Source organism: Schistocerca serialis, chromosome 2 (assembly GCF_023864345.2).
Source record: "Schistocerca serialis cubense isolate TAMUIC-IGC-003099 chromosome 2, iqSchSeri2.2, whole genome shotgun sequence".
In the NCBI taxonomy this organism is placed as follows: domain Eukaryota; kingdom Metazoa; phylum Arthropoda; class Insecta; order Orthoptera; family Acrididae; genus Schistocerca; species Schistocerca serialis.
This window is the reverse complement of record NC_064639.1, coordinates 760823030-760838684: the sequence shown is the minus strand read 5'-3', so window position 1 is coordinate 760838684 and position 15655 is coordinate 760823030. Positions and strand designations below refer to the sequence as shown.

Here is a 15655-nt window from a genome sequence, read left to right as displayed (position 1 = left end):
ACGTGACAACAATTTCAATCATGTTATGCACATTTGTTTCCTTTAATACACTGCAGACAGATACCCTCAGAAATGACTTCCTAATGTTTAAATTTATATTCAAGCGTTTTTCTTGCTATAGCAAGTCTGCATTTTATATCCTTCCTACTTCAGCCAGGAGTCACTTACTTTGCTGCTCAATTAACAAAACCCATCTACTACTTTCATGCTTCATTTCTTAATTTAATTCACTCAGCATAACTTAATTTAATATGACTGCCCTCCCTCACTTTAAAGTGAAAGACGGGATGGGGGAGAGCAGATGCTATTAGAAACAACACAACTTCTGAGTGAACTGAGGTTGTCATTGGTGTGAAAGCAGAACACAACACTTTTGATATTATCCTGTCCATCTTTCAGTGTATTTTGTCTTCATCAACAAGCTTCATCCCCAGAAGATTGTAATATAAAAGTTTTATGTCTGAAAACCTGTTGTTGCCCAATGCAGAAAAACTCATTCTTGCTCATTTGTGTGACCTTCAACATCAGTGTAAACACTGCCTTACTGTGCAAGACTGGTGATGCTTTATTTTGTTCCAAATATACTGTTATAAGGTGAACATGTATTTGTGACACCTGCAGGTGGAGAATCAATCCAGGGCCACATAAAAACAAGCCAAAGCTGTAATTTACAATATTGTCAATAAAATATATAAGGAGAGAAGGAAGATCATATGAAAGTACTGTATCTTTAGTTTTTATCAAAGGGGAAAATCTCATGAAGAACTTGTTAGTTGTTGAGTATACTGACAAGAATTGACGTAGATGCCATGCTGCAGAGTCATTGTGACTTCTCTCTCGACAAATGGAATACAAGAGAGTCTTGCTATTCCAAATTAATTGGAACCAAATACTGTTCAGTCTAGTGGGAATTTGGAATAGTTGGATTTCATGAATAATATCAACGTATTGACTTGTTACGGTGTAAATTAAGTGTGGGGACATCTGCTAGTGACCTTCGACGACTCATAGCGCAGATGCCCTACTTGTCCCTCTCTCTTGTGCATTTCAAACCCATTATTGGGAATTTATTGGTAAGCTTTGTTCCGTGAGTGTTGAGCTACTTTATCAAGTCATTGCGCCTTTTTTATTTACGTTCATAATCCTTGATGTCAACTGTTAAACATTAAACATGGCAAGTAAATGAATTTTTTCTTAATGTACTTTAAAACAAAAATTTGAAGTGTTAAAAAAGACTGGACAAGGGAGAAAGTGCTACTAAATTGTCACTCACATATAGTGTTGGAAAATGATTAGTGACTGGAAAAAGTCATGTTAAAATGGAGCAGCTTTGTTCTGCTTCAAGTGAAATAACTCTTGAAAAGTGGCAGATAACAAATGTCTTCATATGAAAAACTTGATGAGACCTTATTCTTGTGGTTCACTCAAGACAGAAAGAAATTCCCGTTTCTGGTCCTTTGGCAGTTTGGATCGTTGGAAGAAAAGACATGTAATTACACCTCACAATTGCTGGGGAGATGCTGTCAGCTGACAGTGGAGCAGCTGCCAATCACCTAAAAGAATTTAAAGACCCTGTTTCTTCTCAAAACTGCTCACTGCAGCAAGTGTACAAAGCAGATGAAACTGAACTCAGTTTTAAGGCTTTGCTTACCTAAAGTCTTCCTTTGCAAGAAGAGATATGTCCCAGGGTTTAAAATGGACAAACAATGTCTGTCTCACCTGCAGAAATGCCTTGGCAACTAACTAACTAACTAACTAATAGGCAAATTGGCAAAACCACGAGCATTCAAAAACATTATCATCAGCTCACTTAATCAAAAAAATGCTTGAATGGAGTGCAACTTGCTCGAGGAACGGTTCAAAGCACAAATTTGTCCCTAAAGTGACTGTGTTGAGTGGAGAAAATGGATTGCCTAACCTTGCTGTACTGTTTATAGACAATGCTCCGTCCCATCCAAAAGAAACAAAACTTGTTTCTGGAGACATCAAAGCACTTTTTCTGCCACTGAATGAACTTCAGTTCGTGAGCCTATGGACCAGGGTGTGTTGCAGGCCACTTACCTTACTTGAAGAGGGTGAAAATGAAACCACAATCCTACTAAAACTTAAGAAAATTACAATAAAAGATGCAATTTACAGATGTGGCAAAAGCTTTTGACCTTGTCTTACACTACATCAAACAGCACAGTTAATCACACCAAATGATGTTATGTTTATGTGGCTTGGTGGAACATTGCAGGATCGTTCCATCTCAGATCACACAAGTCATGTCACCCATCATCTTAGATTTTCATTAAACTTTGCACATTTGCTTATACTTATAACATAAGAACTTGTGCAAAATCTTTTTGCTCTTTTTTTTATATCGAATTTCAAATGTAATGATATCCTGATGACTGGGCTCTGCAAGAATGTCAGCACAAAATGGTACTTATCTATGTAAATGCCCGTAACTCAGATGTTATGAACCTTTTGATTTGGAATTTTTTTTTTCATATGTTAAGAGAAGCATGTCTGTAATTATTTAAGCAGTAAATTTACAGAGGACAATGAAAAAAAAGTGTCACTTTCCAATTTCTGGAAAAAGTACACTCACATTGAAAAATGCTTATATCACATTTCTCCAACCTAGTGGGAATTACAATCGGTCTTAAATAATTCCCAAGACAGTACACATTGTAATAAAATAAAGTTATTAAAGGGTTTTCTATGAATGAAGATACAACTAAATCAGAAATCACAGAACTCTGTGTTGTGATGAAAAAAAAAATAATTCTATGTAGGAACATTCTAAGTAGGACACCCACTGCTTCAGATTTTCATGAAACTTTTTCTACTTGTTACGTTCTGTATGGCAATAGTCAATGCAAAATTTCTCCACATACTTCATGTAGTTTGAGAGGAAAAATGGAAATTTCTTACAAATGTAAACACCACGACTAAAGTTTGTCATTTGGATTGCATTATTTTGGACAAAAATAACAACAACAATAATAACAGAAGGTATCTTATTTTCAACACATCACTGTCTTATTTCCCCAGATGTCACAGAAAGTATGTATCTTTATTGGAAAAAAATTAACTATTCTTGACTTAGGGAAATATTTGTAGAAAATCAACTTAAGCTGTTGTGGTCCAAACAATGATTTTTAAATATGTAAAACGCTTTCTGGCAGGTGATACTGATATTGTATAAAAAAAAGCATCCTGAGTTGTAATAGATATTGTATGTTCATTTAACATATATCACATTGTTCAGAAGATCATTCAAATCAGATTATGTAAACTAACAAACTATAGTAAGGCTGCCTCATGTAAGTACAGAGCCAAAAGTTATAAATTTAATTGAAACATTTTCATTACACAGGTTAACTTAATTTAGGGTGTCAAATTAGCATATCTAAACAACACTTATTATAGCCACACTAATTAATGTTAATTTAAAATGTACATGTTCAGCAGTGAAGATCCCTGAAACTATCAATGAAACTTCTTAAGAGCATCTCTTTGTTTTGATCCACAGTGATAAATTATATTCTGTTAACTTCGTGTATTTTTTAGTAAAATAAATATATTCTACTTAATGATGTTGATGTAGGTACACCAATAGTACATAAAATGTTATCCAGAGGCACAAAACAAGGGTCTTCCTTCTCAGTCCAAAAAATGACACTGCTGGTCCAGATGGGTATAGAAAAAGTGTTTCCGCATCTCCTCCTTCGCCACAGACCTTTGTGACGAAGGCAATCACAAGAAAGTGGTTTGTAACGGTGAGAATTTCTGGTACCAGGTATTGTTAGGGTTGCTGAAAATCTCTTCTCGAGGTTCTTGCATATGAAATCTACATTGACTTTCTCTAAGAGGCCAGGTGCAGTTTTTATTTGTGCATCATCTACTAGTTGAAGACTAGCTCTTCTCAATATACATTCTGTAGTTCCTCCCCAAACCGTTGCACACAGATTTACCATGGCTAATAGCAAAAAAGGAATGCTCAGCATCAGTAGAAAAATTGTTGTTGTGCTCACACAAATTTTTAAAGCTTTTTCTATTCTTATTTTGAGCAGCACATCCATCAGTGAAATATGCACTTTCTTCACTCGTGGGTAATGAATGCTCTGCCAGCCACTTAACCACTTCTTTCTGAACAGCATTTAGAAATCCTACATCATGTTCCATATCATTACTTTTAAAGCAGTGGTTCACTATTACCAATTTCCTTACTTCATTTACCACATACACACACACTGGATAGATTGTACAGCTGTTTCTTGTACAGCAGTAACTCTGAATTTCATTTCAAATTACAAAACTGTAGTTTTCAGCAAAGTCCATTAACAGAATTGCTTCTTCTGGGGTTAGATTTTCTTTAAATTTTTTCAATTATTGTGTTCACCAACAGTTGCAAAGTGCTTTACCAATTCTGCCCAATGATCTGGCTGAACTCAATAAGTTCTTAAGTTCTTTGTATGTTTCTTCAGTGTGTTCTGCATCCAAAAGCAGTTTTACAGCTTGGTGGATACCCCCCCCCCCCACACACACACACACACTGAATGAGTGCTGGCGGCACCAGCTAAAATACCACTTCAGTCTTACAAGGAGAGGATGCCTACTTGTCATCACCAAATTCGTCCAAATACACCAGAAAATACTAGACATTTTATCCGAATAAACATTTGTGTGCGACGAGAAGTTGATTCAGGTTGACAACGTCGCAGAAGTATGTGAATATGCATTTCGTCAGGTGATTACTATGAATCTGATGAAAAAAAAAGACAGAAGATCCAGAATCTGTTCCAGTGGATTATAAAATAATGGCGGTTAACCTTGCAGAAACACATCCAAAGTGGAAGTTGAAAGGTCTGCTAACAAAAGGTGCATCTCACTTGTGAAGCATATGCGGGATTTGAAAATTTGGGAAGAACTTATTAAACAGGGTGGAACTTGGAACTACAGATATCAAACAATTGATTCCTGGATGTATGATCGCTTCATAGAAGCACGGAGCTTAATCAGCAAGACATTACTAGAAACTTGGAACAATGGCACTTGCTGCTGCGATACAATTTTCAGATTTGGAATTCAAAGCTTCAGCAACATGGGTCAAGGGGTTTAAACAAATGAATAAAATCCAACAGAGAAAGGTTACAAAATTTGTATTGAAAAGAGAGACTGTTACTATTGAGGAAACCCTTGCCGTGGCAGAATTTCCGTCGCCAAACTCAAACTCTTGTCCTCGAATACCACAAGGACTTTGTTATCAACTCCGATCAGACAGATAAGCCAGACATTTTATTTGTCTCCGTCAGTCGACATACTCTTTGCAGTGTCACTTATAATAGGTTTACATTTGTATCTTCTCTTTCCAGGCTGCCAGTGTCGGTTGACATACGACTGAACTCTAGAACACCAAGGGTCAAAAGTGGTGTGCGTGAAACGAAAGGATATGAACAAAGTAACACTCCTATACAGCACAATATGCTATGAGCCTTTCAGGAAAGCTATTGCCACATGTTTACAAACGCCCACAGGAGAGTACTGGCACTTTTGGACTGAGGGTTAAAAAATCAGTAGATGCGTACACAGCAAAATATATAAATGTTATCATTGATTCTTCAAAACATGGTAAACTGATAACAGACTTATACAAGAAATATTTAAGTGATGTGATGAAGCCCCCTGCATGCAAGAGAATAAATGTCTTCTGTTGATTGACTCATTGGGAGGACAAACAAATCCAAAAATATATGATGAACTGCTCCAAGATGGAGATGTTAAAAAACCCATGTCACTGCAAAAAGGCAGCGTTTATAATGTTGGCAAGGTGCGGTCAGAATTATTGCTTCCCCTGTTTCTTATATGAATATCACCCTGGTACATGTAATTGATCAATTGCAAAAGAATGGAAGTATTGATTTACAATATACGAGATTCCTGTGTATGCGTTGACTACAATCCCTTTTTAAATGTTTGCAATCCCTCATTTTATCCTATGCCTATGCCTTTTGTGCTTATATAAATTAATAAAATAACCTATATGATGTTTCGGTTAATTGTGATGTCAGTAGTGTACGCATTGCCAAGGAGCTCAAAAATATTTGCCTCCGAACGGAGTCGATCCTGCGACCCTTTCAATGCGAGTCTGATGATGTCTTACTGCTGAGCCAAACTCCGCTTCCTAAACACTGTCACAGGGACAATTGATAAGGTGCAGATGGTGATAGATCTGTATCAAAATTCCTTTTATTTGCTAAACACTTAGCCATCTGGAGTTCCCACTTGGGGCACATTGTCTCACCATAATTGTGAACAAATTTGGCAATGACGAGTAGGTGTCCTCTCCGTGTTAATGAACAAAATTTAGAAACACCAATGTTAATGTTTGGATTCTCCCATTTAAAACAAGAGTATAGTTCTCTTAAGTTGGAAAGTATGAGGGTGGTTTTTTTTCCCTCCCCTTTGCATTTACACATTCTTCTGAATGTTAACTTTGTCTATTGCTCGTGGTAACATTCGAGTATATTCATCATTTTGGTATAAATCAGTGACAATCTTTACCACTTCATCAGTGATAACTTCCCCCTTTTTAGTTTAGGAATTGGTAAAATACTCATTTCTGTTTTCAGTTTCCTTGCTTGTCGAACGACATACTAACATTGAATTCTGATATTGTTTTCTTTTGACCAAGAAGGTGGAGCTAAAGTTAAATTTGAATTTTTTCATGTACTCTTAGACTAGCCACTTTTTCTTTCTCTAACAATATCACGGCATCAAAATCTTTGGCTTTCTTTACAATTTCATCATAAAATTTTTCTTCTCTATGGTCAGAATCTGCAATACTGCAATCTAATGCCCGGCACACTTTTCTTTCCTAAACATGCTTCACTTTTTCTAGCTTCTTCTTGCCATATGAAGTCTTGCTGTGATTTGGAATGGAGTGAAATTTTAAGGGAGAGCATCCCAAATCATGGAAAGTATTATTTGCATCCTCAGTACTTTGACTTTTTAGTACTGATTCGTAAAATGTTACCTTTGTGACCTCTGCATCACTTTCATTTCTGTCACTGATGTTAGTTTTCTTTTCAGAAATCTCACGACATGTTCATGGTTTTTGGCCTGGTTTTATATAGATTCTTTTAGCACTTAATGTTTTAGACAAAGACTAACAACCTGATCTCAAAGATTTTTTACCTCTTTGTGTTTTTTGAAAGGATCACAGTAAGTTCTTTGATGACTTTCAAAAAGTTTTAGGTAATAGTGTCTGTGATGACCACATATACTAGCACTTCCTTTATCTAGTGGAAAGCTTATATTGGATTATAGCAATATTTAATCTTGTGGTCTTCGCTCAACTCTTCTATTTTTTGTAGAGTTTTTACTAAGGTACTGTTTGTCAAATGACATGATGTTTTTAGTAATTTTCCAACAGGGCATGTATTCACATTTTCAAATGCAATTAACTGAGCATTACTTCACTTAAAACATACAAGTGAATGATACGGCTGCACCACAAACATTGACCTGTCTCACAGGAGGACAAAGAGCAACTGAAGCCAAATAAACTAATTGTTGCATGCCAGTTATTCTCAACAATGAATTTAAGCATTTGTTGCATTGTTTTCATGCCTATAGAGGTTTTAAACATGCTACTGCTGTCTGAAAACACTTTATCAGTGTGATCAGGTGACTGGCTGAACACGTAAGTCATATGTATTACAGTCTTTAAAAAATACTGAATTAGTCAAATGAAAGGAAATAAATTTTCACAGTGAAAGTTAACGTGCCTGTCTAGAATGAGTTATAATTAAATATGCTAATTTGATACCCTGGCATCTGAGGCAGGAGACAGCGAGTCGATGAACTTACGTAAAATAACCTTTTTCCATCACAGCAAAAATTATTTTGACTTCAGATGTGCGTGTTAATTTGCAGAAGACCCATTAAAATTTTTATTTTATTAGAAAGCTTTCTATCTAGGTGATTATTTAAGACCAAAATCAGGTCCTCAGCAGGTTGGAGAAATGTGATACAAGCATTTTTACACGTCCTTGCAATTTTTCTTAAATCGAAAACTGACGTACATTAATATTTTTAAAATAATTTCTTTGTGATTTTACTACTTTGATAACTGGACATCTGTTAATTATATGCCCTAACTTCTGAAAAAAAAATCCAAATCAAAAGCCTCATAAACACCTGAGTTATGGGCATTTGTGTGGATAAGTACATATTGCACTGACATTCTTGCAGAGCCCAATTATCAGAATATCACTGCACTTAAAATTCGATGTAAAACAAAGTTGTAGTCTGAGACCAAAAATATTTTACAGAAGTTCCTATGTTATAACTATAAGCAAATGTGCAAAATTTTGTGAATATCTGAGATAGAGGATAACAAATCCTTGAATTATTGCGTGTTTTGACTTTGAATGACCCTGCATCCTCAAGTCGATTTAGTGCTCTTCATCAGAAAAAAAAGACTGACTTTACTTCTTAAGTGTGTGTAAATTGGTAATTTTTTGTGATTACAAATGATTCTACAGAACTGTACAAGTGGAGCGTCACATACTGTATGTTCTGTACTGTAAGTGACTAGCTTTCACTTCAAGATGGTTTCAGGCATTTTCATCACATTTAGAGACTGGAGCCTTTTTTGACCAGCCCGTTTGCGAGTCCGTGTGCAGAAGCTGGTGAACCACCACTCTGGAGTCAGCAGTGTATCCTTTTGGCTCGACAGGCGCTGAAAATCTCAGCGTCACCTCAGTCGTTGACATTTAGTTCAGTGGTCCAACACACCTTTGAACAGCTGTTTAGGAATTGGCCCCATGCGTCCAAACCACTTGGTATGCGTGCTACAGACTGTCTCAAGGATCTGGATCTCTCGGGCATCAAAATGTACAGCCAGTGATGGAACACATTGCTGCCTTGGCATCTTCAGAGGCTTGACACAGTACAAGAAAACTTGTACTCCAGATTTTGTTTTTACGACTTTGTTTTCATCAATTTTAAGTACGTACCGCAGTTTTATCGTTGTTTATGCTGATGGATTCCAACAAGAGAATGCTCTCAGTTGTTCTGCTATTTTCCCTTATACAGTTTTTAAAATGTGTCTTCCAGAGCAATTTACAATTTATGATGCAGAATTATACAGCATTAAAATTTATGTGCGGAATTACACAGCATTCTGATGGCACTGGGGAGGGTTCACACACACCATTGTACAAGGTTTCTTGTCTGTTCCGACTCTGTTAGTGCACTGCAAGCACTTCATCAAATGTATCCAGTAGACTCACTGATTCAGCTCATCTGTGACTCCTTACAGCGGCTCCAACACTGTCGCAAGGAGGTGACCTTTTGCTGGGTATCTGGCCAGACATGGCCAACAAAGCCTCCAAGGAAGCATGTTGGGATAGTGCTGTCCATCAATGTCCCAGTGGGAGACTGAATGGTTGCAGGTGACAGACAACAAACTGCAGTCGCTCAAATCGATCGCAAAGACTTGGCAGACTTCATGTCAGCCTCACCGCTTGAAGGAGGTTCTGCTTACCAGGCAGCGCATCAGGCATAACCCTTTAACACATGGCTTCCTCTTCCGGCAGGAGGATCCACTACTCTGTGAAATACGTGATGCGGCACTGCAGTTAACCATATTGTGGCTACGTGTGTCCTATACACTGATATTAGGGCAGCCCTCAGTCTCGCTGGAGATCTGCCCACCATCCTCGCAGATGTCAACTCCAGTGTTACAAGGGTGGTGAAATTTTGTGAACTGTCAAGCCCCATCCGAAAATTGGTGGGGAAGGGCAGGAGACTTTAATACATTACAAACTGGTTTGCATGTGGGAACAACCTTCGTCGCCACTCATGAGATTTGCAACAGTAATAATAATAATAATAATAATAATAATAAAGCCTGGTCTCTGTGTATGTCTGTATTTAACTTCATTATTTAATAATAAATGTACATTTTTTAATTTATCTTGTTTTTAATTTTAAAAAATCAGTATATTAATCTGAATTCTTTTGGAATTGGTGGATTTTCGGAATAGTGGGCTTCAGAATAATGGGACTCTGCTGTACTTCACTATGTCAAATGACTGTGACATCTTTAGGTCATGTGCTGGCTGTAGGAAAAAGGCTGGGTAAGATATGAGATCACAGAGCATTTCATAGTGCTCAAACTGACAGTTCCAATCACACTGATTTATATTTTCGCGTTCCTTACCCTCTAATGAACAATGTTTGTTAGGAAGGTTTTGTTTTGTTAAGGACATTGTTCCTGGAAACTTTCACATGTGAAGGTCAGATAGATGTCACATGGTGAGACTCTAACAAACACCACAGAACTGTTCCACAGTATGGCATTGCAGTCATGTGCTCATACAAAAGAGGCGGCATTGGCAAAAACTTCTGGGAAATTGTTGTATAGGGTGTAGTCTTTGGTGAACATAAATTCTTTGGACTGGATTGTGATCATAAGATATTCATTGTTCTTCTTGAGAGTACTGAAGGAACAGACCTTAGCTGACAGCTTTGGAGCAACAATCTTAGTGGTGGTGTTATAGATATTGCCACAATCTTAGTGGTGGTGTTATAGATATTCTGGATAAGGGGCTTAAGTTTGTGGTTGCATCTAAAAGTCTTTATAAAGCCCCCAGCTGATGCTAAAAAAGCTAGCAAAAACCTGGGAGTTCTGTCACACATTAAACCATGAAAATCACGTGTCTCCAAGGAAGAAATGACAGGCCATTACATAACCGAGAAACTACATGATAACATCTTTGTCCCAACAGACAGGGGCATTGTCTGAGTGATTATGGACCCATGGACTATGGCAAGAAAATACAAGACATACACAGGGACTGGGTACGTAAGAAACATATGGGAGATTACATTACTACTACTATCAGATTCGCTTAAGGAAATTGTCAGGTATAGACACAGCAACTAGAACAATTTCTCAAGTTGTACTGCATCTAGAATATATAAGGTTCTGGAATACCCAGAAAGTCCTGCCCACTAAGACTGATAGTAAACTGGATTAATTTGTCATCATACAACCTGGCAGCTCATGGGCAACAAGCCACCATATGTACAGAAATCTGCTTAATTTCAAGTAATTTTGACGTGACATTACTTCTCTCAGATATAATTAGTGGAAGAGATAGTGAATTTTTTAGAGTGGTCTCCCGACATTAGTCTTATTGTGTAAAGCCGTTTCGTTAATACTTCATTTTCGTTATCCTTTTTTTGTCTATTATTATGTTTCTGTGTGTTTTAATGCTTTGTTAGTTGCAAGACTAAAATATGCCAGTGTGAAGGCCAAATATACAATAACTGAAGTTTTGTGCATGCCACTTAAACTACTTATGTGTAAGGATAAGTTTTCTTTGGCATTTTAACAGCCAGATTTTCTTGGGAAATAGCTATTCACTGTACCGATTTCAGCACATGGACCGTCCATCCAAACATTGAGCGTGCCAAGGTTCTGATGTCATAGCGTGGAATAGCACGTTCAGGAGTCTTTCCAAACATGCAGAGCAGTATCTAGCATGTCAGATATTCTGAACGTGCGTCTGAGTGTTGACCAATGAGCTGTCACAATGCCACCTATGTCACAAACACACCATCTCCCTTTGGTGAATAGTTGTAAGGCACCATATTGGCTTCCAGTTGAAGCCCATATGTATAAATCCCGTTTCTGAGCTCCAGAAAACTGGGGAGGTCTCGAAAACACTCCATTAATTGCATGATTTGTTGTAATAAAATGACAAGAAGCGTCATGTTTGTGGTAAGAGAAATTTTATTGTAACTTGTGTACTATGAGAGTCAGCCTTTTGAAATAAACAGCATGTTGAGGATCCATTAAAAACGCATTGCTCTTGGTACAATTTTTTATAATTAAATTTCAATTAGTAATATAGCTACAATTAAAGCTTGCAGGACATGGTAAGATATTACATATGGTCTTGCAGTTCTCGTTGTCGTGGTAGCGTAATGAGTAGCATCATAGTTTTGTAGCGACAAGGAGGAATGTTGGTGTTTCAGGTCCCACTGCACCCAAAAATTTTTTTCTTCAAAACTTCATTTTTTATAGGTTCTGATACTTCCTTATTAGTTCAATATAAGTATATACTATGATCTTCGATATTATGTACATATAAGGGCACTGTCTTTGAGAGGTGAGTTTGTTCGATTGGCTAATGAGCAGGATACCTTGCACTACTTGCAGTAAAATAGTTTTGTAATGCTTTTTGCCTTATAACATTTTCATGGATATCGAAGTTTTTATTTCTGTCTAGTACAGTCAGAGCAAGTTGACTAGCATACGGACAAGGCAGGAAAGTTTGTTTTAGTAGAACTAATACAGGAATCTTACACATGCCCCTTTCGTAAATAGTGTGATTTGTGAGCCAGATACAGTTGCCAACTGCTGCTGGAGCACGTTGCAATTGCATATACTACATTGGGGCTCACTTACCGTGTGCACAAGTCGTATAGTTTCTCACATTCAGCAGCATGTTGAACTCGGTACACTCAACGTTCACATCTGACAGCATGGTCCGTCTGCCAACGGCTTAACACTACAAGGTCAGGTCAGTCACCAGCTTTGTTGGCCCTTGTCAGGAATCACGTATTAATCTGGTCTCTCTGCTGATACCCCTTTGATGTCGTTGCACCTATGGTACAGCTGTCTGCCATGACAGCCTCAATGATACAAAGTCCATGATTTGTGGGAGTAGCCAAAAGAGCTGTTCCACTTGCAACCAGTGATTCCTTTAGTTTTATTAATCAGCAATTTTTATAGAATCTCCACATTTTAGTTGTTTTAATTGTTTTAACTTTCTTGTTCTAGATTGCTCAGATTCTGATAGCCAACCATGCAGATATAAACATTGCTGACAAACGTGGTGCTACACCTCTCCACAGAGCTGCTTCAAGAGGAAATACTGCAGTAGTACAACTCTTGATTGATCAGGGATCTGAACTGAATATCAATCCAATTGATTCATGTGGAAACACACCATTGTAAGATTGTGTGTAACTGCTTATTTCCTAGCTGTGAGTAGAATTTGTACTCCAGCATTAATTTTTCTCGTTTCATACCCTCAGGCACTTAGCATGTGAAGAGAATCGTGAGACTGAAGCCAGATTGCTGGTTGCACATGGTGCAAGACTGGACATACAGAACAAGGAGAAGAAAACGCCATTGGATCTTGCACAGCCGTCACTAGCTCGCCAGTTACGTAAAGCATCTGAACAGTGATACATTTTGCCACCATATAAGGGAAATGAATGTTAAGGAGACATGATTGCATGGCCATTTGTGAAGAAAAGACAGTTGTTAAACTGATGGAAAGAACAATAGAAACCGCAGATGATATGACCTTCACTGCTTTATCTATAATGTGGATAGTGATTTCTTGTTTGTAGATTGGGATTCACAATTTATGTGCCGTCTTAGTGTATTTTTTAATAAACCCATAATAAATGTGTTCTTGTATAATGCCTGATTGGAAAATGTTTAGCAATTAATATGCTAATTTTCAGTAATGACTGTCACACATATTATTTCAAGCATGCAAATTAAAGCACAGTTCTCTTAACCCTTTCAGGTGCAAAATAAATAAAATCATTTTTTAAACTTTTTTGTTTTATTAGCATATAACTGATACAATATTATGGAAAAATGTGAAAAAAAATTTTTGTGCTGTATTTCAGCAGGTACAGGGTGGTTTCAAATGAAACCACTGCACACTAAGTGCGGTGGCTTCAAATGAGACCACCACCATAAACTTCATCACTTTCCGTGATAGGGCACAAAACAGTTCCTTTCTGCTGATAAACACATAGCAACTTGGCAGGAAAAACATGTCCATCTGCTTCTATGTGGATTAATTTTTGTGCTGCAGTGTACACATTGCCTCGATGTGCCATGTACTGGCTGATGTTTTGATTCAGATGTGCGTTTTTCCACTGGAACAACAGTTTTACACTTTTTGGCACATGGTTCAGATGATGCACTTGGGCAACCAGGACTGTCTTTGAAAACAATGGGTCCTACAAGGCCAGCTACAACACACTGCCGAAATTCCTTTAGCTTGGTTAGTCGAAACAATATAAATGCATTTCCAATAGAAATATCAATCATATACCAAAACAGTCTGAGCCACCAGTGTCTATATTTTCTGTCAATTGCATAGAAACTATTCATCATGTCCGCTTTATCTACACATCCCATGATCGAATTATAAGATTTCACTGTCTGTGGGCAAGGTATTTTTGTAATTGTGCCATCCTTTTCTTTCCTACCGACTTCTTTCAAGGTTACAGGTGAGTCAGTTGTTGATAGTAACAAGACAACACGTTTATCTTTCCATTTCATACATGCAATCCCATCAGAACGAACTGACCAGTCACTTTCTCCTCTTCGTCCGGTTTCAGAGGAGGAAGTCCTTTCTGTGGGCTCTAATGGTACCACAGGCTAGGATACCATCAAGTTTTAGTGTCTGCAAAAGTGGAACACTAGTTATGTCCTTTGCCTTCTAAACCTTTACACAAATCTCTCACAATCCTCTCTCCCAAATATTTCTCCACTGCACCATCTGATTTCCCAGTATATACCTCAAAATCACAGATATATCCCATTTTGTCAGCTCTGACACACATTTTGAACCCACTCTTGATGGGCTTTTGAGGCATATACTGTTTGAAAGATATTCGCCCTCTGAATTTCACCGTGCATTCGTCAATAGATGTGCTCCAACTAAGGAGCAAACATTCTTTGAACCTTGTCAGTAATTGATTTATTAGTGGTCGAATTTTATACAAGTTGTCGTAACATTTATTCCCTTTTTGTGGCATAAGGGCATTGTCATTTACATGTATATGAGATAAAATCCAGATGAATCTTTTCAATGACATAAGTGAAGAAATGTACCGATCTCTGAGTTCAGTTTGTGATGACCAGCAATCAAGATATGCGCAAGGTTATAGCCAAAAACACCTTGAGTTCATCTTTTTCAAGAGGTCTGTAATCCTTACCTTTCTGAGTCGCATAAAGATTAGTCTGGAATACTGTGTGTCCCATCATATTGTCCCCAAATAGATATAAAAAGAAATAAACTGGCAGCATACCTTCACCTTCAGTTTTCCTTTGACACCAACTTCCTCTAAAAAATTGATGAATGCATTGTACTGTCATCCCTTGCCCATGTAAAATTCACAGACATTATTAGTGGCACGTTATTTTCAGAACTGAAATTGTGATCACTGTTTTTTTAAGAGCGATTATCATTTTCACTTTCAGAGACATTAGATATCACTGGTCTTGGCATTTGTGAATCAAGATCACTGTCTTCAGCCAAAATATCACTTTCATTATCACTGGTACTGTCAATCTCAAGAGTCCACATAAGAAGGAATTTCTTGTAGAAGACACGCCAGAACTTCCTCATCCTTTAATTTGTGAGAAAACATTTGACAAAACTGAAATTAAAAAAAAAAAGATAAGATTCTAATACTACCCCTGCAGCCGCAGTGGTTTCAAACGAAACCACCAGAGTAAATACGGAAAAAGTACATGATTTTCATTATTGCTGCAATGTAGCATGTACTTATATAAGAAAGTATTTTGAATTTGTTCCATGTGTGAAAC

The 15655-nt window shown here is 37.4% G+C and overlaps 1 protein-coding gene across 1 annotated transcript in view; it reads left to right on the top strand.

The window, feature by feature from the left end:
- LOC126457971 (26S proteasome non-ATPase regulatory subunit 10-like) overlaps nucleotides 1-13491 on the top strand; it is a 65389-nt gene extending 51898 nt beyond the window's left edge. The window contains exons 4-5 of the mRNA XM_050094730.1: nucleotides 12854-13026; nucleotides 13111-13491. Coding sequence (XP_049950687.1) covers nucleotides 12854-13026; nucleotides 13111-13264 — 327 coding nt within the window. The 3' untranslated portion in view covers nucleotides 13265-13491. The remainder of the gene's footprint in view (nucleotides 1-12853; nucleotides 13027-13110) is intronic.
- Nucleotides 13492-15655: the final 2164 nt, after the last annotated feature.